Here is a 24,216-nt window from a genome sequence, read left to right on the forward strand (position 1 = left end):
GTGGTGCTTATATGAATGTATATCGTGATCTTGAAAGCTAAATTCAAACGTAGTCTTAGCTTTGATAGGATTTCTGTTTCTTTGGCTCAACTCTTGGACTATAGTTAAAGGCCTTAGAAATGTGTGTACCGGTTCACAACATTTTGTCACTTGTGGACCTCAGAAAGAGCATTTCTTATTCTTTGTTAATTGCAAATATACACTCTTTAAATCACCATCTGAAGAACATTTACTTCAATACAAATAGTCAATGCACAAAAAGACTGTGAAGCAGGGGATGAACACACTTCAGTGGTCAGTCTTTCTGACCAAACAAAACAATTTAACATTTGGAGGTTGGGTTTAGTATTTTGCTGCACTTAGGAGTTTTTTTTGTGAAATACTAGTATCTACGGTGCTGAGAACTTAAAAAATCTTTTGAGAAATTTCCCAAAGCTATTGCAAAAATAGTATCAATTTCGATGAGATCATTGATGCATGTAATAGCTTAACACAACACAATTCCTTGCTGAACAAAGCGGGTGTTTGTGTTGACTAGTGTAGCATTAAGGGTTACTAAACGATAGACTTGATGATTGAACTGCACAGTGAAGTAAAGAATTCCTCTTTCTAAAACACAGAAAACACCAAGTGTGGATGACACATCAAGCACAGGACCTGTGGTTTCATGTGACTTCTCAATAGACACAAAACTAAACAGGTCTGTCGCTTTTGACGCTCTCACTCTTTTCTGACAATGGTGAGTGGATAAAACATAAGCCTCTGTGCTTAAACCCTCCCTCTCTTTCTCCCTCTACCCAAACAGAACGCCCAGATAATGAGGCAGGGTGAGAAAGTGTAAAGTGGAGGTGTATTGAGGGGCCATGTAAGCTGGCCTAATCCTCCTTCACAGTATTTGTTGTGTTATTACAGCCTTGAGACTTGTGGATCCTGTGACACGGGCTCTATTCACTCCTGTAGCCCTCAGCCAGTGAGCTGCAGAGAGACACTGTTGTCCTTCTACAGAGGATTTTCAAAGGTGGGATTGTCCTCAAAGACCACACAGGACCGCACCCCCTGAGGACACAACATGTGGTCAAATCTGGTGAAAAAAGCTAAATACCAGAGATCAAACAAAAAAAACACACAGACTCATAGGATTCACTCAGCAGCTTTATTTTCGGTGTCTCCAGACAGAGAACCCAGCTACATGGACGTTTCAGCAATGATGTTGTATGAAGTCCCCCCAGTTATGACATGAAAGCAGGTTACCGGCCGTTTTATTTGGCTGAATGTGCTGCCTTAAAGGAGGAATATGTAAGATATTTACTGAATTAAACATAACATAACAACATAACATTACCTTACTTTATCATCAGACATTAAGGAAACATGTTGTCTGTTTTTGTTTTGACCAGAGAAAGGGGGCGGTTTTAAGGCACCCCTCACACAGGCGTTTTGGACATCCCTCAGTTTGCAAGATATGAGACCAGTTATCACGGCAACCCAACATTTGTTGCAGTAATGGAAGCGGACAAGTGAACTGGTTCAGATAGAACTGATTTTACCCAACCTAAATGCCATGGCATTCTACTAATAAGCTCCACGAGCTGAAACGTGGTAAAAGGATAAATATTGGAGATGCTTTTTGAAAAATGGAGGGAGGTAAGAATGCAAAAAGGTTTCAATGCCGATGAAGAGCTGGTTAAACACTGAGGCTCCCGTGTTTGCGACATGTCAACCTACATGTGCATCGACTCTAGAGAGGAGGAGGGGATGGGGGGGGAGACAGCTCTTTTCAATGTTTTCAAATTTGGACTGCAGTACCCATTATTAACACTACGTGTCAGAGTTACATATTGCTCCTTTAATGAAAACGTATCCATTCTTATCTTTGCTGCCAGCATCCTTTCAACTCAATGATCAATTTTAAGACATCATTTTGATTAAGACTTTCTCCTGTTGGATCCTAGTGAAAGAAAAACATTCTACACTTCTGTTTCATTCATATCTGAGAAAATGACCTCATACCATGTACAGTACAGTAAAGAGTTCAGAGTATTTTACAGTACACATAATTATTTAAAAACAACAAACAAGTGGAACCATGTTCACAAAAAAACACATGTTGCCAGTGTGATTGGTCTTTCAAGTTTAATTGAGAATTTATTGAACCGTTTGATCCTTTGTCTGTGATGATACCCTGCAATGTTTGAGGCTGAACATTTCTCCACCCTTCAGCCTCAGACTGAGCGAGGTGTGTGTGTGTGTGTGTGTGTATGTACTTCAACTATTTACTGTGAATGAGTTTATACTCTACTTGTTGCAGCTTCTGTAAATTCACCTCCTGTTAATATTAACATACAGTGCTGATACGAGGTAGTAGAGAATCATTAACTTGTAAATGTAAACCATAGAACAGAGGTGAATGGACATATTCCCGTATGATGAAACGAGCATCACTAAGTAGGGGTATTGCTTTCGGCTGCTGCTCCTATTGCTGGCTTATTCAAACATCAAAATGGCTCAGATGATAAAAACAGCTTTGCGCACAACGCATTACTTCATCACTCTTATTGGATACTACGATCCCATCCTGTCCAGAAAACTCAATACACCAATAAAAATGTGCTCATCCTAACCTACATTATATCTGCACGTGTCTTCAAGCTACAGTTAATATTATATAAATACTTAAAGGGATACTTCACCCATTTGCATTAAGTTTTGTATCATTAGAAATCTGGTAGTATTTTTGAATGGTCGTGCATCCCGCCCTCATTTTCCCCTGAGATGGGAAATCTTTGTATTTTTAAGTCTGAAAAGGAGCTTCCGATGACGCAAAATGACGATTTTTGCGTCACTGGAAGCTGTTGCGGTTAGCGGTGTGAAACTACAACGCTAGTTCCTCATATTTTCGACCACTGAAGCTACAGACCGATCACAGATCAGTGTGTGGGAACTCACTCCCAGAATCGAAACTTAACGTCCGTCATATTGCTTGGAAGCTATGCTAACAGGCTTTATGGAGAAAGCTGATGGCGGAAAAATATAAATATAGTGGCGAGGCGGCTGCTCGCCGGGAGCCTGGGAGCTCGGCCGCCAGACACAAGACCGGCCTGTCGGCTCACGGCTATATTGCCGGGCGCTGCCAGCTCAGCAGCAGAGACATGATGCCTGCCTGTCAGCGGCGGTGAGGACGAGGAGCCGGGGCCGGTTCGAGCTGGGGACGACTGGTAGTGTTGAGGAAATGGCCTCATGTGTTGAAGCAAACATGTCTGTAAATGTTTTTATTACTATATTTCTACTGCTATATTGTATATTTTGGAGAAACTGTATCGATCGAATTTCCCTCTGGGATTAATAAAGTATTTCTGATTCTGATAGAGGACCTTAGTGGGAGTGGCCTGCGGTGCTGTGCATTCTGGGATTTGGTGTCTTTCATCAACATCAGCCAAAAAGACACTTTCTGCCTTTTCTCGGCCAAGAAAGCACCAACTTCAAAATTTAATTCACATTTCTACTACATATATGACCCAATGTCAACACAGATTCATGTTTCAACGGGTGAAGTATCCCTTTAAGACTTATTAAGACAATTTAATGCAAAATAAAAAAGTAAGGCCAGTTGTGCCAGTGCAATAACAAAAGAAACACTCTGTAATAATAAGAGTACTTAAAGCATGGCTGGTTTCTCCTGAAGAAATGGCAGAACAAGAAAGTAAACTTATTCATTCTCGATACTAAAATGGTTTGCTGAGAGTTTTATTTAGCTGTATTAAAGAACTTCTGAGGTGTCTGAATACTGGTGGTTAAAGTTATTTTCAGCCCCTCATCAGGACCCTGATCATGCTCTCACTTGGGCTGCTCTTTGAGCTGGTGTTCCCTGAGAGCACCAGTGAAGGTAGCTGTCCACACGTGCAGGGCCGTCCCAGCCGAGAGGGTGAGGAAGAAGAGGAAGGCAACCTGGAAACCAAACCAATCCACCACGCATCCCGCCAGGGCGCTGAACGTCAGCTTCCCCAACACCTCCAGAGTCGCCAGGAAACTGTAGTGGGTGGACTGAAAGAGAGAGGATGAGTGGGGAGGAGGAATTGTGGGAAACGTGGCAAAGCAGAGGAGGTAAACAATAAACGGAAGCAAGTGCAGAAAAAGGAGACGAGAGTTTGGAAATAAAGGCAAGTTGTAGGAAATGGAGGGAGCAAAAAAAGGAGAGAGCATATTTGAAATTGAGAACTTAACATTGTTACAAAAGGTGACAGTTAAACTTATCATGTTGCAAATCTTATCAGTTTATGTTTTTAATATGGAAAAAAAGGATATGTAAAAAGGCTCATTTTCAGTAAACATCCTCAAAGAGCAAAAGGAAACATAAGAAGAGAGAAATAAAGACTTGAAGCCTGAAAGAGAAAGTGTGAGATCATGGCCTGAGTCGTTGGATGGAGGCCAAACGAGGAAGACTATCTGATCCCAGCCTGCATTCAGGCTGGAAACAGAGAGAGAGAGAGAGAGAGAGATTATATAATCCATGTTATAGCCTCCCTCCTGTGCCAGAGAGCTCAGCACCCAGGTAAGGCAGGTAACTTTTAGACAACAGAAGGACTCTGGTGGCACCTTCATGGGACATTGAACTCTTTAGAGCTTAAATCTGTCTGTCAAAGAGCAGCGAATACAGCAGAGAATTCTCTAATAAAAATGAAAAAAAATGTGTCTCTGACGGGCAAATTGACGGAATGTTCTTTGTTTTCTATTTCACTGATGAACTAATGGTTAAAGTAATTTATAAGTTATGAAGACATACTCTCTTGTTTCAGCTTTAGTGAAGCGCTACTCTGTTAGTCAGATCAACAATATATTTGAGTTCAAGTTCAGTTCATGTGCTGGGATTGGGACTGTACAGTAACTTTTTCTTGCTTGTATACATTTTATTTATTCCTTAGCTAAGATATGTAAGAGACTAGTGAAATGGTTAGTCGCATTTCTCCATCGTCCAAAGTGATGTCTGCAAATGTCTGGTTTTTAGGAGTATTTTTGGGGCTTTTTGCCCTTATTGGATTTGACGATTGGAGATAGACAAAAAGTAAGGAGATAGAGTGGGGGATGACATGCACCAAATTACAACAGTACCGGCAGTTGAACCTATGACCAGTATGAAGAGGACTGTAGCCTACCGTATGTTAATGAGGAACCTATTCTACCAACTGAAGCTAAACCCTTACCCCTTCACATGTCTCCTTATTCTTGCATGAATACTACTTGGGCTGCACAATTAATCGCAATCTCATTGTTATGGTGATACATAGAAACTGAGAGTTATAGCAAATATGCACTTGTAAATACTTTTTTGTGTTATTGCACTACTGTACATATCGTTATCGGAATAATGAACTTTGTCATCACTCATTTTTCTCATATCGTGCAGGCCTATATATAGACTTGTACTTACACCCTAAAAACACATTTGTTGTAATACTTCTATTTGCATTTTAACATTTCTCACTAAAAAGCCAAATGAACTGAGAGTTGGGAAACTTGCAGTGAGTTTAGACTCTCTGTGCTGTAGTGGTCTTCACACTGAGGTATAGAGCTCTGTGTGACCACAGCTAAGTGGAGTGCCTTTATTCTGAGCAACTTGTTTAACAGATTGGGTTTCTTTCTCCTGGGGATCGTTAACAAGCACTCATGCTATCAGCTTTCTGCCACCGGATAGCACTACCTTCAATAAGACACATATATACACACAACGAGCACAGGGGGCTAATACTCTCCCCTCCTGTGTGTGCTAACACACTGATTCACACACCGACACACTAAAGAGCAAACAGTGTATGTGTCATGAGAACATCTCAAATGAACCCTCGTTCTCATCATCGTGTGCGACTGTTTCTGTTTTTATTTTATTTGTAACTAGATCTTTATTTCTGTTTGACAGCCTGCGATTTGTCACCCCATTCTTCTTCATTTTTTAAGAGTGACAGCAATTTAAATGATAATTTGTCACCTTGAGAGATTGACTGAGTGACGTCTGAATGGCTGTGTGAACAGCTATCACCTGCAGGCACCGATGGCCCAGTTACGACGGGACAAAAGGAGTTATGTCAAAGAGGAGAAAACGGGAGAGGAGAGGAGAGGAGAAAATCAGGAGAGGAAAAGAGAGCGTTTAAAGGACTGCAGGGTGACAAAGACATGAGAGTGAGGGGGTACTGTAAGAGGGACAATGCCAGAGAGAGAGGGAAAAAATGAAGGGGGGGGGCAAAGAAGAAAAAAAAACAGAAGAGAGGCAATGAAAAGAGACCACGGCTGAAATGATCTTGGTGGAAACAGCTGATGACAACTAACAGGTATAGGTGACGATAGGTGTGGTCTGAGGATTTCCCTCAATGGCCTCACTTTGTTGTCTGTTTGTTAAGTCACAGGAAATGACATAACAGTGGAGGACGAGACAATTAAAGTGAAAAATAAAAGCAGTGACAAAAGAGTCAAATTATTCACGAACAGTAGCCGTACTCTCATACTTAACATGTATGAATAAGGTCTTATTTACCTGAATGCTTTCCTCTGCCCTCTGAGTGCAATGCATCATGGTGGTGAAGGTGAGCGTGGTGATCAGACCGCCCAGGAAGTGCTGAACGCTCATGCTCAGGACGGCCATACCTGAGGGAGCGAACACACACCAGAGAAATCAAGCAAAACACGTCTGAATGTGCTGAAGTTTTTCTGCTAAAGGTGTATCAATTTATCTGCTCAATATACTATTCGATGTAGGATTCAAAGCAGCAAGACAAAGCAGGGAGAATCAGTAAGCTGCCGAAGTGCCCCCCCCCCCAACTCGTCCCCAAAACACATGTAGTGTATCCTCTGAGGGGACGTGGCAGAGCGCTGATATTGGGAAACACAGAGGAACCACAGAGCCTATCTGTCTCTGCTCCCGCTAACACTGAATTATTCACTCAAGCCGCCAGAGCTTTTCCTGAATAAGACTCTTCAGTCAGAGACACAACAATGACGGAGTCACACCGAATGATCAGACTGGGAGAGTGGGAAGCGGAGGGTTATCATGTAATATTGAAAAATCTTTTCTGCGTTCTTTTTTTTTGGTTGAGTTTTTCTAAAATCTTTGTTCTGGGGTAACAGCGAAGGTGGGGGGGGGGGGGGAAGGGAGGGGGGCTCAACTTTCAGTCTGAGAGGCCTGATAGGGGAACAGACAGCTCTGATAGAGATGAATGACGACGATCTGAATCCCAACAGCTTAGAGACCAGCTATGTTACAGAATCAGATGTATCATTCAAGACATTAATAAGTGAAGGGCCCTCTGGAGAGAGAGAGAGAGAGAGAGAGAGAGAGAGCGAGAGAGAGAGAGAGAGAGCATCTGTCTATCAATATCCTCTCCATCACCCACTCTCCCTCTTTAAATACTTAACACCTGGCTCAAAGGCTCAACCTGTAGTCCGGCAGTTCTGACACCATCAATCCAACGTTTAAGCCCCAGTCATGCATGTCAGATAGTAAGCAAGATTTTAACGTCTCTCACTTTCTACCTTATTTATTCTTTGCACAAATATTTCTGTCACTTTTTGTGAACACCAAGTGCAACACTATAAACGCATTTAAGGTCCATGTTTGAAAATAGCTGCCTTCATTCCCACATAAAAAAAAACGATGGCCTCTTTCAGCTTTCAAAACGACTAATTAAAGAAGAATTCCACTGCCTTTAAGAAGAAGTCTGCTTGAATCCTCCCAGAACAGGTAGACAGTGTCTGCAATGTGAGTAGTTTTACCAAAGACTGATATCTGCTTGTGCAACTGTTAAATTTGATACAATTTAGAGACCTGAAGATGTGAAACATTTTAAAGGAAAAAAGCAAACCAATTATTTTTTTTTGTTGTACAGTGGATGTGTTTTTTTTTTTTTAACTTAAATGTTTCAGATCACTTAACCAAAAAGCAGACACATAAAGACTTCACTTATGAAGGTGAAATATTAAGAACCTTTACTGTGAGATGCTAAAGGGAACATTTTATACATTTCTGTTGAAGACAGAATGTTAATGATATATCTGTCAGCAGACACATTCTATTAGAACATTTACAAAACACACATTGACATTATGTCATCAACATCCTGAGGCTGAAAACACCACACGGTGGCAGAGTAGTGGATGTCCTATGTCCAAAGGTTTCAGAGAGTTGGTTTTGCCTCAGCGTGGTGCTCATTATAGGGAACATATTTGAGAGGTTGTGATCATTGTTTCTCTCTTTCTGAACAAGTTTGGAATTTAATTGGTGCACTGCATCGTGTGATTTCATCGTTTTGGTATTCACTTCATTCTGTTTAACATCTGATAAATGAACATGTTCAAACAGCAGCCGTAAAAGTACAACCCAGCAGAATAAAAAGTGTTTATTCTCACGTAAAGCAGCCTGAGCTTCACTTCATGTTATCATAAACTCTTAAAGTGGACTCTGTTATTAGCTTTGTTTTCAAACAGTGTGTTTATCCACATAAACATGGTACATGAGTAACCTAAAGCCATGTACTAACATGTACCTGTGTGCTCTGTGTGTTTATTCAAGAGACTAGCAGGTGAAATGAGGACGGCATGTATGTGGGATCAGGAGCTGCGAAGTTTAAATATGTAAATACACAGAATAAAATAAACAACATGTTAGTGTGCTAATACAATATTCATGGAGAAGACCTGAAGAGTAACAAGGTCACTCGAACTGCTTTCATGAGGAACACTTGGCAAAGAGGTCTTTATTCTCCAGCAACACACTAACTGGACTATGTTTCAACTTGACTGATCTGTTATATGTGATGAAACTATGTTCTCTCACCTTTCAGGAGCGGTGACGGTTCAAGCACAGTGAGTAGAGAGCTCTGGAAGACCATGCTGACGGTTCTTAATACAAACACTCGTCTCATCATAGCCCCGATGCTGAAAGGAGGACAGAGACAAGAGTGTATCAGACAGATGATCACCAACTTTAACATGTTGAGAAGTATTATGATACAGTATGTGGTGAAAGAGGCTCAAGGCTGCTACCATTAAACTTAATGATATTCCACACTTCTTTTCATCTCACACACAATTACACACGCGCACACACACACACACACTCCAATGCACGCGCACACACAGAAACATGCGTGCTTAAGTAAACAAGTCCCCAGACACTAATTGATTCCCTGTTAGTGAAAGAAAATCATGCCCCTGTGGGTTTGCTTCGTGACGTAATCAATAACCTAAGGAGTTCCCCAGCATGAAGAAGATAATTAACCACTGTTATCACACACACACAAACACATGTACACAAGCACTCACACTGTTGTGTGACATCAGGGATTAACAGTGCCAATCACTCAGAGGATGCCTGCCACTCAAAGGACTGTGAGTGTTTGTTTATGTTTTTTGTGCATGTCATTATTTTATGTGTAAAAAATAAAAAAATAAAAAATAAAAGGCAGAGAGGAGGAAGGGGCCCCGTCTCACAAAGCAGGATATCTAATTTAGTTTGAGAAGTGCACCCAGTAAAAACGCTCAACAGTTTCAGTCCAAGATGGAGATTTAATGTTCCTGTCAACTTAAACAGTTTCAGCTCTTCTCCTGCTTCATCATGTTTGTTTGGTGTACAAACACGGATCCAGCACACGAGCTGTGTGTAGTTAACCTGAGGAGACCCCGTCTGCCCTGGTTGACCCTGCTCTCTTTTAAGCTGTTTACTTGCTGAGTCACTGACTTACTGTTATCATACTCTAATCCTCTCTTACTATACTCTGTTAAACATTTAGAATGCTCTAATGCTGCAGCTAATGAAAGAAATGTTTGAATATCATTGTATACATAATACTGATTATGATACCTGAACCTGTGTCTCTGCTGATACAGATGACCATCATATAAACTTAAAGATTTCAAATACCATGTTTTCAAACAGCTGAACAGGCCTTCATCAAACCCTGTGAGAGTGTTACGTTAGCGTGTGCTAAAGTGAAAACTGGTTTAGGCTCAGCACTTTATAAAGCATCAAATTATACAAACAGGCCATATCTTTTTTTATTATCTAATTGGACGATTATAAATAAATATATCTAGGAATAAGTAACAATCTCATTTTTGGACACTTGGTTCTCTTTTGTGCCTCCCATGACGATGACAGGTTGTTGTTGTTGTTGTTGTTGATTCATGTTTTTCCAGTTATTCTTCGATATCCAATCACGTTTAGGGCTGTATCAGAAGTAACTTGTTTGTTCAATAAATGTCAAAAAGCTGTGAAAAATCAGCATTCAATTGTCTTGTTTCATCAGACCTACAGTCCAACACAAGTTATTTAGTTGTTGAGAAAAGGGAAGTGGCAAATTCTGAACAGATGAAACAATATCAAATAACATAATCATTATCTAAGTTTCAGTTTCTAAGACCTCTAACAAGATGACTCCTTGAATGTCTGTTTCTTTAGTTATTGCTCCTGAACTCTTTAATCATCTGAAATCTATTTATTACGCCTTTTCATTTCTGAAAATGTATATCTCTCTCTCTCAGACCCGCTCTCTCTCTCTCCCTCCCTCCTTCCTTTCTGGGTATCATCTCCACTCACCATCTCTCCCCCCTCCAGCCTCTCCCCACCTCTTACCTCTACTGGAAACCAATCCTGCATCATTCACATGCTAAACACATTCTTCTCAGCTGCTCCTTTACCTCCCGTCTCAATGACAGCCTTTCATATCACGCACTCTCAGGAGATGCTGTGTGTGTGTGTGTGTGTGTGTGTGTGTGTGTGTGTGTGTGTGTGTGTGTGTGTGTGTGTGAGTGTTTCTGTGTGAGAAAGAGAACCTGCCTGGCTGCCACCTCACACGGGCCGGGCCCAGATAAGAATAGCTGTGTTCTCAGGTTGCTGCTGGCGGTTGTAAAGGGGGTCATTCACTGACCACTCAGTTGATTCTGATGGAGCGGAGGATAAACCTTCCAACTGAGCTTTTAGAGGTGGGCCCACAGCCTGCTGGACACCACTCTCTCTGAGGGTTTGTGTATTTGTGTGTGTGTGACTGTGTAACTCGGGGAGGAAGAAGAGAGAGAAGTGCTTATCTGACATTGAGAAGTACATAACTGTATATAACCACAAATATTCATTTTCATCACATCATTCAGAATTAGCTGATTTGATCTTTACTTTGCATCCATAGAGTGGATCTATGTTAACTAATTCTATGTAATAGGACACTGTCAATTTGCAGTCAAGTTTGATCTTTTTTACCCAAGAAAGTTAAAATGTTCGAATCATTTCATGTGTCAGCAAAATCAGAGAGATATCGTATTATAGTGTTTGGAAAAGTAGTACATTAGTAACTGTTTAGTAATTCATCAGTTCAAATATCAAACTGATCTGTCTGACAGAGGAGCTTTAATTACAGGTCAAACAAGGTGACCTTCTCTGTTTAAGATTACTGAATCATTCATGGAGTTTTAATACTCGAGTGTTTATCAATTAATTAATGGCATAAAGATTGAGGAAATGTCTTAACCCTGAAGGTCAAGTAAGTCATTTAAGGATACCTTTCCAATAGAAAAGGACAGCTGTCATTAAAAGTAACACATGAACACCAAGATTACTTCAAGTCGTCGTGTCACCGTGTCGGCATGTCGGCTTGTCCCCACCCCCCCAACACTGTAAATCTAGGGGAAACACTGTATTCCCTAAAACTTTTTTACAAAGCAAAACGTGCAGAAAACAAAATGATGTCATTACACATGATGTTAGTCCAGCAGAATAGCCTTTAACTCAATAGTTAATCAAACTCTCAGCACTGTCTGCAACACGCACATGTAGCAGAGCATCACATCTGGGCATCAGGTGTGTGTGGGGGGGGGGGGGGGGCACCAGAATTTATTAAAAAAGGTTAAATAATGTAAAAGATATATTTTTTAAAATGAGGTTTGTTTTACAAAGCTGTATTCTGAGTAGCTTTGCTTTATAATGAAAAAAGAACAATCTACTACAAAGGTCTAATTTCATTAATTAATGTCTGAACTTGTTTCATTAGTAGTGAGTGTGATATTTAATTCCCTTATATCCCTCATATATATTTCTGCATCCAAAACTTGATTCTGTTCTGGCCTTAGGAACTATACATAAAGTTGGCTTCATAGCAAAAACATTTTCCTGACACGGATGAAAGGAAAAAAATATGTTGGACATCTAGTTCCTATACCTATGATCATAATTAAGATCATAGGTATGCCCCCCCCCCCCCCCCCCCCAACATGGGGGGGCAGATCTATGATGTTAGAAGCAGCTGACTTTCCCTCTGTCTGTGTCTTCAGACTGGGATCAGTTTATCATTGTCTTCTGCCCGTTTTCATTCTCTGATGACTCTTATTTCAAAGAACAACATGACATATTAAAAAGATCAAAACTGGATAGTTATGGGAGGGGTCTTTAACATTATAGGAACCTATAGTGTGCTAACATACTATCCTCTATAAGGGCAGAGTTGTTATTTATAGTTCATTACATCATACTGGCTTCAGGCAGACTTCTTCTATGTGATCCTAGTGTGAGCAGACGTACAATCTTATGCAATGACGGTCAAATGGCAAAGTGTCAATGTGCTGAGGGGGCAAATATGTAAAGGCGATGTCCTAACAGACTGTGAATCCTAAACTAGATTTAAATGGGACTGAACTTACTGTAAATAAATGTTTATAAGTACAACATCAGCAGTATAGAAATTGTGCATTAACTGGCTCTCTTTCACTGTGTAACAGAATAATTACATTCAGGGTAAACACCAGAGTTTCAGCATAATCACTCAATCTAATAACCCTAATGTAAAATAATGCACTATAACACAGCTATTTTGATTATTAAGAAACTCTTAAATTGTAGTATCATTCATCAAATCTGAGAATAAAATTCAACTAGAGTTGCACGTTGTCTCTGTTAACCCTGAGGAGTGTGTGTGTGTGTGTGTGTGTGTGTGTGTGTGTGCGCACTCCAGAGACTGTGTGATGGATTTGCTGCTCATGTTGTTCTCACACCACACACCAGACACAGGGGGTCCCTGAGCTCTCAAACAAGGCTATGTTTACTTAAATTACTGTACACACACAGTCAGACAGGCAGAAAGACACACACACACACACACACACACACACACACACACACACACACACACACACACACACACACACACACACACACACACACACACACACACACACACACACACACACACACACACGGACACACACACACGGACACACACACACGGACACACACACAAACAGACACACACACACACGGACACACACACACGGACACACACACAAACAGACACACACACACACGGATACACAGACACACAGACACACAGACACACACACGAACACACACAGACTCAGACGAGATGAGCCTAGGCAGAGAATTAAAAAAACTGGAAGAGCAGGCACAGAGTGAGGAGGTAAAAGGAGCTGCAGGTAAGAAGGAGTCAGAGAAAACAAAAAGCTTGGAGGAGGAAGAAGACAAGGACGTGGAATGGGGGGGGGGTTATGGCTGAATTGAAACTCAGCCATTTTTACGTAAGATCATGGGTCTGATTTCTCCGTCCCATGACATATCAGTTGTTTTCAGCTGTTGGTCCAGTATATAGTCTAATATAAATCCTCTGAAGGAAGGTTTTGGCTAATGTTTTCTTGAGATTCAGACTGACTTTATTCTAAATTAAAAAATACACTTCCTCCCTGTGGAAAGAAAAACTCTGAGAGCTCACACGTCTGAGAGGTCGGTAAATGAAACAGCTGAAATGATCAGATGAAAAACTTGTTAATTAGTCAATAAACATAAAAAAACTGGTCAGAAAATCAATGTTTAAGATTTTGATGAGTGTCTTTTGCAATTTTTTGGGACAACAAAAAACCTTAAACAGCGTGATTTCAGACAAATATGTTCTTCTTTAGTGTTTTTGTATGACAGTAGTGAACTGAAGATGTCAGGTTTGGCTCTGGGAAAATAGTGCCCTGCATATTTCATATATTCTTTACACATTATATATATTTTAGCTTTAGCCATTTTAGCTAATAGCTTATATATTTGGTGTAAATTACTATATAAATTTAAAGTATTTTTGAAGTGTGGCTAGTAGTGAGAAGTGGAGAAATCCATGAAAATACTGATTTGTTGAATTTCAAACAATGGGTGATCGCAATCTCGATCTTTGACTTTTGTATGTGTTTTATATATTTTTTTAATGTAATGAACCTCTAGCACCAAAGATCATTTTGAATCTAACAAATCCTAGGGCTGAACAGCTTTGATAAGCACCGTATACTACTGTCATACATACTGTCATGTGAATCCAGAAATACCCATAATTCTGATGTTCCTAAAGGCTACCTGAACTGAGCGAGCAGCAGGCCTCCCAGCGACGACCCACAGATGGAGAAGCCCATGGCGATGACGCCGTTCCAGAAGCCGAGCTCCCGGGCGGTCATGTGATGATCCAACAGGAAAAGAGGAAACATGGTCACTGCCCCCTGCTCACCTGGGAACAAAGAGACCGGACAGAAAGGTGGTCAAAAAGGAGGAAAGACAAGAATCTGACTTTAATGGGTTTCCCAGTCCAAATTACTGATGGTAAAATAAGTGAAAATATACAATCAAAAGCCAATGCAACACAAAACAAAAAGTATTATGTACAGAATGGTCTATGATTTAGGATTATTTTTTACACCTACAGGTAATATGTAAGTCAGTCCCAGAATACACACGCCTGTTCCAATGAGTCTAATACGATGAAGACTTTAGTACCAAACTGTTTAGCCTGCAAGACTGAAAAACATGCTCTTCTTGAGATGACTACTGCAGAATCAAATATTGCACACCAACACTCTGCGCACCTAGGCCTATTCCTGGAAAGTGTCAATAATAGATGCCTGACAAGAAAAAGAATCCCCTCAGTCACTTTATCAAACGGGGGCCTAGCACTTTTCCTAAAGCACAAAAAGGAAAACACAACAAAAACACAGAAACTTGCACAGATGAAACAGACCTCACAAAGACCTTTCAGTCAAAATAAAAAGTTTCTGTCAGACAGTAAGACTTTCTCTGTGAGGCGTTGAATGTGGGGGTAATGTTCTGCTGAACATTACAGTAAAATATTCAGTGGTGCCGACTACACGCCATTATTATATTAATGGAGACTGACTTCACAAAGACAGTGGGACCAAGGAGCTGCGTGACTGACAGCTTGGCTCCCAGACTGCTGTCAAAGACGACACAACACAACCGACGACTCACTCACTCAGTCAGCCAGGAGACAAACAAAAATAGAGAAAGAGGAAAGAAAAAAAGGCAGATGAAACAGACTGAAATGAAAAAAATAATAATAAGAGAAAGCTGTGAGGGCTCCCAGTGATCGGGAGTGCAGTGGCAGAGCAGGAGTGTCACCGCTGTAATGGCGGCGTGACAACCCGGCAGAAACGTGGCGAAGGAAATATGAATTGTGTGTGTAGGAAACACGTTTCTTACTTCTGTCACTCATTCAGTGTTTGCCATGTATGTCGTTATTACAGAGGCGGACCACTATGTTGAAGATGTTAGTGTAAATCTAATTAACCTTTTGAAATATACACCACATATCTATTTGATGGACTGAGATGTTTTTCTTCTTGATAAAATTGAAATGAGCTAAAGAGATGACAGAGCATGTAGTAACATGTCACAACACATAGGTATGGATCAATACATCGACTCAGTGAGCAACGATTCAATTAGAGATGCACAGTAAAAATATTTATACAGCCAAACATCTAATCATTCAGTACTTCAAAAAAAAACATAATCTCGTCATAATGCAACATAACCTAAAGGGATTTCTTCAAAAGGCTTATTTTGCCAAACCAACCAAAACCCAAAGACTCTTGTTGTACTTTAACGTGCACATTATTCAAACTGGAACCTATACAGTACATGGTTGACATTTTAACTTTTTAAATGATATGAACTACAAAACAATTTTCAAATAGTTGACTTTTAATTGTCTTGTTATAAGTTAAATGATTTATCAGTTAATAAACAGATCTATGTCATTAAAAGGTCATTCCTCTTTATCTTCAAGGTTCCCTTCACTCTTTGAAACTCCCACAGCATCGTACAGTTGTCAGTATAAATACATGACATCATAACCTGATTAAAGTGTGATTTACACCACTGGACCTTTCTGGGCAGTAAATTCTATAAATTGTATTTTCTCATTGTAATGTTACTTTTTAAATAATTGATGAAGATTTTACTCATAAATCAAAGAGGAAGTCAAACCCAAGATAACTGACTTAAATGAGACATCACATTACACATCGTCCAGTGTGAGCTGATACACTCACACCCTCTGTGTGTATTATTCACACTGTAATCTCTGTCTCTGTTCTGCTGAACTGTCTTGAGTTGTATCGTCTGCGCTGTGAGCATATTAGTCCAAATAAAGGAAACACTGGCAGCAGTGGTACCCATGATGCCTGGCTTGTTTACCCATGGTTCTGTGCCGCTGATCTTGTCTGCCTGTTGTTTAGCTCAAAGCTCAGAGTGTTCACAGTCCTGCCTTCAACTAATTATTTCTTTAAAGAGCGGGGGATGGGGGGGGGGGGGGGGGGGGGGGGGGGGGCATGCAGACAAACACAACCACACTGATTATTCCTTTCTATAAATATTCTCAAAGCAACAATTGTCCATTTCAGCAGGGATTTCATTAGACATCCACAAAGATTAAACAAGCAGAGTGAAGGGGAAGGAGAGAGAGACGCTGAGAGGGGGAGAAAAGAGGGACCAAGAGAAAGTCAGTGATAACAAGAATAAAAAAAAAAGAAAGGAAAAAGGGGAAGAGAGAGACAGCAGAGGCACATCAGTTGAGATGTAGTGCAGGCAATGACAATCATAATGCACTATATGCAATAAATAAAAGGAGATGTGAGTTTAACAAGAGTTGAGAAAAAGGAGCGCAGCGAGGGATGGAGACAGATAAAGACAGAGGAAGAGGAGGGGGCTGCAGATGAACAGAGACATTGTTATGAGGTTAGTGAAGGGGAAACAGAGGAGAGATGGCAGGCTCTGTGTGTTTATGTTTACATTAGAGGCAGACAGCAAAAACAGACAAAACTATTTAACATTCAGCGAGAAAGTGACAGGAAGAAGAAAAGCGGGGATGTTCCTGACGACATAAATCGTTTAATAGACTTTCAAGCAAGTACAGCAGCAGAGTCCATCATCCTGAAAGAAAGACAGCAAAGACAGAAAACCTGCTTTCCTTCAAAGCTACTGTCTATGAGCAAAGACAAACATGGAACAGTTTGGTGATTTCACTTTTGATTTCTGTTGCTGTCTAACAGATTCTGTTCAAAGTGTTTGTAACGCTTTAGGCAACAATTCATTCAAAATCTGACAAGAGCAGAGGATTGTTTCTTTTATTGTGACTTTACAAAAAAAAAAAAATCTTCATTTAAGAAAAAGAGCACTTCAGTTTAACTTACTAACTGGTGGCTCTAGAAGTCATTTGTCTCTCTTCTCAGAAAAATGAAGGACACAGACAAACACCCATCTAACTGAGTACCAAATGTTTGACAGAGTACCTCATATTGATCATCCTCACTTTTATAAGACCTGTCGTCCAAGATATTTTTATGGTTTTGCAACTATACTGACTTTTCAGAGCACAACACCTTTGTGTGTGGTTGGAGGGGGTTGGGTGGCAGTATCAGGAGGGATCAGTGTGGGATAAGAGTAAGAGGAGGGTGAGATGAGGGTGAGATGAGGGTGAGATGAGGGGTGAGGGGTCAACGGGGACGGTGGGGTCGAATCTTGACGTCCGTGCAGCAGCTTAGACAAAAGGGCTGGCAGAGCAGCAGAGATCACTGAGGACACGCAGTCCCCCCGCAGAACGACAATATCACTCCCTGCTGAGAGCGCGGTAAACAGACATGTTCATACATACAACATGTTAGAGCACAGTGTGCACACACAAACACGTTCAAATGTCCATGTGCATACACCTGCACACACCTTTCAGCACCACAGGATCCCTGAGGACAAACAGTAAACAGAGTGCACTCTTTCATAATATCTTATGCACAGTCTATTGAACAACACACACATTCACACACACACCAGGTGTTCCTGCAGATCTATGTACATGGAGGAGTTCTTCTGGCCTGAAGGGCTCCTGAACAAACACTCTATAACTAAGAAGTAGCATGGACAACCTCCATCTCTGCCACCAATCCAAACCTGATAGTAAGATGTTGTTTCTTTTCTTACAAAATATGAAACAATATCAATCCAGGTTCCCAAAGAAAATGACTCTCTTCATCCTTACTTGTTCAATTAAGTTTTGAACTTGCCAATGTTAATCTAAACTGAAAATGTATTCCAGGTTAAAGTAGTTTTCCCTATAATAAATACACATATACAGAAGTGTTGGTTGTTGAGAAAAACCAGAATAGACTCTAGTGTTGACCTTATAGTATCTTATCAGTATTTTCACAACATGAACAAGACAGTCGCCACATCTTAATAATTAAATGATAGCTGCCTTTTGACGTGTGGTAACGCACACACACACACAAAATGAAAATAACTCATCTTCTTTTTTTAGTGTACAGTTGTGCTACTAAAGGTTTGATTTATTCATTTATTTGATGTTTTTAAAATCAGCTTAACCAGCAGATTTGATCCCTAAACAAGGAATAAAATTTAAAATGAACATCAACCTTGTGCTTTAATTTAACTGATGTTTGATTAATAAAGTAAGAAAACCAAAAAGGATCTTTAAACATCTAGAAGATCTCTGCATGGATAAACGTGTTTGTTTCTATTGCTCTTTTTCTCTCAAAGGCACCATGTGGTGGTTGTTCATTAATTCATCTCCTCCTCCAGCCTCTCTCCCTGCAGTCCTTCTTCCCTCTGGAAAATACTCTCCATTCCCTCCCCAACTCTCCTTCTTCTTCTTCTTCTTCTTCTTCCCCACTCTACCTCCCTTCATATCTCCTTGAATCACCTTCCCAAAGCCACCTTAACCCACGACCACTGGCCTTCATGTCACTGATGCTGATCTGCAGACTGGACTGAAGGATTCATGACAATATTGGGGTCGCATGGTTCAAGAAAAAACATCTGATTAGAGATGAAAAGGGCGACCTGACTTAAAAAAAAGCTTTTTTCATTAAATAGACAAATAAAGTATATTCTACAAGCAGCTTTTCTAACTCCTTCATTTCACCCTAAAAAAACATGTTTCCTTCCTTAGTTCCATCAGAAAATGTAGAGTATTTTAGCTTTATATTCTTTAAATGAACCAGGCTCTCTCAGAGGGGTGTTTGTACACCTGAGAGCATTTTGGAGAAATGCAGAGAACTGAATAATTTTCTAATTTGAATTCCCCCCTATCCTGAAGTTTGACAACAACAGCAAAATATGAGAAAAATATACCATGCCAATAACATTGTGCAATATTGAAAATGGATATGAAGTGGGATAAAAATAATGAGTCTATATAACCTATAAGTCAGAGTTTTCAATAACTTCCTGCTGATTTTTTTTTTTCAACACTAATTTAGAACCAATTAATCTGAGTTACAGAGAGCTAGCATGAGCTTCATCATCATCATCAAAATGTTGTAAAAGCACAGCCTGTATAAACAGGCCTCCATTCAATATGTAAAAAGTATACATGCTGCCTGAGAAAGAATTGCAACTAATTGTGCAACCATCATTTGAGCTTAATTATATCTCGGAACATCCCGTCTTCCTCCTCTTTTAACCAACTTTCTCACTAATATTTTCACCCACTACCCCCCACCCCCTCCTGCCCTTCATCTGGCCCTGCTGAGTCCATCCAGACAGTTCTTTCATCATGCCTGTGGACTCAGATGGCACAGGGGTCACAGTTGAGACACGATGATTGGCCACAGTGTTGGATGCAGCACAAACTCAGAGTTCATTAGGGATTGACAAGGGAGAAGGTTCTCTGTGTGTGTGTGTGTGTGTGTGTGTGTGTGTGTGTGTGTGTGTGTGTGTGTGTGTGTGTGTGTGTGTGTCAGACAGGGGGGGTTCAGACAGGCAGATCACCGGTGGCGCACAAACATACCCACACACCCCTTGAACAAAAACAATACTGTCTCACATAGGCAATTATACCGGCACATCTAGGCCTACTACAAAATAAATTACACAATCCTCTTTCCCTGCAAAGGTGGGAACACTTTGTTAATGGAGAACATAAAACTGGAAATGACAACAAGTGATAAACTCTTAATAAATCAATGACAAGGAAAACAATTTCCATAATCTTGTTGTAATCACGAGTACCAGTGTGTCTGAGTGTAAGTGCAGCAGAGAGAGTGTTGGGGGGGGGGTTGTTCCCTAGACAGATTAGGGGGTCCAGCCAGCCTTCATATTTTTTCTAGTAGTGTCGTCTGCTGGGACTCATCCGATTACAAAGCCATCCTTAACACCCTCTCAAAAACACACATACACACACACATACACAATTTAAAGACAAAGGCATATACATCCAAGCACATACACTATGCAAATGGGAGGAGACAATTATATTCTCACCACCCACATAAACGCACACACATGAACACACAACGATATGATGCGCCTTCTTCCATTTCAGTTTCTGGACGCAACAGACACAAAGACATACTAATCCTTACATAATCCCCTTCTGCTACCAAACACCAAACTCTGGTCATATCAACTCTCTCTCCCACACACCAGCCTGACGGATCCAAAACTACTTAAAAATGTGAGTTTCATATTGGAACAAACTCTTCACACCTAAAGGGCCTGCCCAAACTCAATATGCATTCAAGCTTACATTGTTTCTTTGTTCAAGTGCCTAAGGTTTTTTTTTTACTTGTATTTACTGTGACATTAAAACAACTGCATTATCTCAGCAGAGACTGTTTGACAATGCTCATGTAAGATCTGCAAAGACACAAAAACATCGTCAAGCAGTGACAACTTCTCTAACTTCTTCAATACACTCATTCCTGAGTTTAGTCTTCATGGACACACCAACAGAGACATCTAGTGGTACGTTCAGGGAACTGAATGCAGGAACACAACTGGAGAAGTGGAACTTAAGGAACAATTGGATGGATTCAAGAAAGGTTTCTTTTCCTTTCTCTTTTTGTCTGATATTCTGGAAACAGATCTCCAATTTAAAGGTAGAGGTGGTGAGAAAAGAATGTGTCCTATTTATTCTGTTATTCTGATTTATTTTTAAAATACATTTGTACTTGTGCCCACCACCAGGATCATTTGAACACAGTCCCTACAGCTCCAACTCTTTTGTGATAACTGATCAGTCCTTTAAGTCATTTTTCAAACAAAAGTGCTACCATTGGCTTAATCCAGCTTTTATATGTGAGGATGAGCAATTTTTTTTTATTAAGAATACTTTAAAGAGGCTATATGTAACTTTCAAAAATAAACTATAAAAATGTTATACAGGCAACACAGATAGACAGTGAACATCTACTTTTTCACATCAGTTAACCTTTCGCTTATTAATGGGCGAAAAAACGATTTATACATGTAAGAAGTTACATATAGAACCTTTAAACTGAGTTTAATATGGGTTTTGACCAGACACAACAAAACATTTAAATATCTTGAAGTTAAATGATCTTAACAGACACCAGTGTTTATTAATAGGACTCACCGAGTTTGTATGTCAGCACATACAGGACTGTCCAAGGGGTGCCGGGCACTGCCAGCAGCTTCTTCCACACCCTCCATGGCCTCATAGCGTCCGCCCCTTGCCCTACCCTCCTGCTTCCCTCTCCCTGCTGGCCCCTTATAGTCTCCTCGTCTAGCACAGGGGCCCCCCACACAAATAGAGCCACGCCTGCGTACACAAATGTCAACAGCATGAACATCCAGCTCCATCCAGCCACGTCAATTACTGCCAGCAGCCCACCTCCCGCAAACACCGATCCAGCTTTATAACCTACAACTTGTGCTGAATTTCCCAGCCCCAGCTCTCCACGACCTTTAAGCAACCCCACCGCAGCCCCATCTACAGCGATATCCTGGACAGAGGCCAAGGTGTTCATGGCCAGCAGGGTTGCTGCTACTCCCCAGATATGTGCTTCTGGGGCAAGGGCGGCGCTGGAGAGGCAAGTCAGAGCCAGCCCAGAAACTGTCCCCACCAGCCAGCATCGCTTGGTGCCAACCCGGTCCACAAAAGGGGCCCAGAGCACCTTGAGGACCCAGGGGAAGTAGAGGATCTTTGTGAAGCCGATGCGGGTGAGGGAGTGACCAGCTCCACGCAGGTAGACAGGGAGCAGGGATGACTGGAGACCATAAGGGATGCCCTGTACAAAGTACAACAAGCCCAGGAAGACTAGTTTGTCGTTCATGATCTACCTCCAAAACAGACCGTCTTTTTCTGAGCAGACTCTGCAGCGGTCCATTGGTCAGGATATGAGCATTGATTTGTGATACTGCGATGTACTGACTGGCCCAGATGAACAAATTCACCTGAAACAAAAAGACATTGTGTAGTTCAGTTTAAATAGTGTTGAATTCATCATTTTGCTTAAGAAAACCTGTGTTGTTTTAATCCTGTCCCCGCTATTACAAACATCCTTAAAAGGATGCATCTCTCTGCCCAGCTCAGTTACCAGTAACCTGGCTAATGTTAGCTCCTCAAAGTCAAACGATTAATAATCATAAAAGTGTCAGAAATTACTGGCAACACGTTTGTTTTTATCATTTCATTTGGCTCAAACAAAAACGTGACTTTGCATCATTCACATTTTGCAGACATTTATGAAGAAAACTTCACAGTGTCAATCTACTTTAACAAGCTATCGTTAGCAAGCTAGCCTCCTGACATGCTAATATTAGTAAACAGTTTCTTTCAAACACATGCTGTACGCGGGACAATACAAGTTTGGCCAATAATGCTATCATGCAAATCCTTCGTATCTGTTATGAGACACATTTTGACACATACTGATAGAGAAAGTTTGTTAGCCTAGCTTCAGCAGACCAGTGAAGGTGCTCCGCTTGTTTATAGTTGAGAGGTCTGTGTGAGGTTGCCAGGTTTGGTGACAGCATCCCCCAGTAGCGGAATGTGTTAATGGTTGCGACTTAAATATTTTCACATGTCCAATTTGTTTACCCTATGTGCTCTCATTAAGTAAAGATTTATTCACTATAATTACAGGACAAAAGTTTCCTGATGTTTTTAGATGTATAGGTCTAAGCAGCTACAAATTGCCACACAGTAAAACCAGAGTCCAAGTTCCAGTTTCAGTCCTGAATTGAAAATGTGACTTTCATACTAATTTGAATTTGTTTATTTCCACTGTGGATTAATTTACTCATCAATCTTAGGTAAAAATACTGTTGCTTTTGCCTTTGCCTGTCGAATTTTTAGACAGCTGACATGTGACGAGAGAGCAGGGATGACCTGCTCCTCTGTAGCCTCTGTAGGGGTCACCTGCTCTACTTTACCAATTGAGCTATAAACCTACGACAGCTACACGTGGCAACTTTAAAGGGGACATATTATGAAAATTCCACTTTTACAGTGTTTTTGAACATATATTTGGGTAACCTGAGTGTCTACCGACCCACAAAATGTGAAATAAATCAATCCAGTCCTTTGTTTGTGGTCTGCATCAGTCTTACAACACAGAGAAAAGTGTTCTGTTTCAAATTTGCTCAACTTGTGATGTCACAAGTTGGATTCTGATAAAAACAAAAACCCTCCCCTCACCGGATATCTTCACCCATGGACTCCAGCCTAGAACAAAACTTTTGAGCAGGTCAGCCATTTTTAGTGTCGCTACAGAGGAGTGATGTCTATCAGGAAAACTCAGGGGGGGCTCATTGCATTTAAAGAGACACACATACCAAAACGGAGCGTTCTGAGAGAGCTGGTTTATACAGGGTCACAAACTTCCTCTGGTGCTTGATTCATGTTATATTTTGACCAAAGCACAGCACAGATGTTTCATTTAGACCACAGGGGACTGTTTGAAAAGGTAGAAAAGGGGTATAATATGCCCTCTTTAAATGTTTAAACAAAGCTTATAATATAACAAAGCATGATGTCATATATGGATTCTAAATACATGTTGTTTTCAGATATGTAAAAATTACAATAGTTCCCTTGGTGGAGTACATAGGCCCTACAAATTGGCTTAAAATGGGAAGATAAAACT

At 40.6% G+C, this 24,216-nt stretch overlaps 1 protein-coding gene across 1 annotated transcript; it reads right to left on the minus strand.

Moving 5' to 3' along the window:
• Positions 1-1,139: 1,139 nt before the first annotated feature.
• Positions 1,140-23,670, minus strand: mfsd3 (major facilitator superfamily domain containing 3). The gene is made up of 6 exons (XM_061037752.1): positions 23,001-23,670; positions 21,702-22,522; positions 14,375-14,522; positions 8,819-8,919; positions 6,524-6,633; positions 1,140-4,041 (listed from the first exon to the last, which is right to left on the minus strand). The coding sequence occupies exons 2-6, from the start codon at positions 22,399-22,401 to the stop codon at positions 3,835-3,837; spliced, it is 1,266 nt and encodes a 421-aa protein (XP_060893735.1). The 5' UTR covers positions 22,402-22,522; positions 23,001-23,670; the 3' UTR covers positions 1,140-3,834.
• Between the last annotated feature and the right edge of the window lie 546 nt (positions 23,671-24,216).

Source organism: Labrus mixtus, chromosome 5, assembly GCF_963584025.1.
Source record: "Labrus mixtus chromosome 5, fLabMix1.1, whole genome shotgun sequence".
Taxonomy (NCBI): domain Eukaryota; kingdom Metazoa; phylum Chordata; class Actinopteri; order Labriformes; family Labridae; genus Labrus; species Labrus mixtus.

Excerpts from the sequence above, each read along its gene's own strand:
- mfsd3 (XM_061037752.1), bottom strand. The coding sequence starts at position 22,401 with ATGAACGACAAACTAGTCTTCCTGGGCTTGTTGTACTTTGTACAGGGC. Across the intron at positions 8,920-14,374 it reads CTGCTGCTCGCTCAGTTCAG|CATCGGGGCTATGATGAGAC; the intron begins GTAGCCTTTAGG and ends TCCTCCTTTCAG. Across the intron at positions 6,634-8,818 it reads ACCGTCACCGCTCCTGAAAG|GTATGGCCGTCCTGAGCATG; the intron begins GTGAGAGAACAT and ends TCGCTCCCTCAG.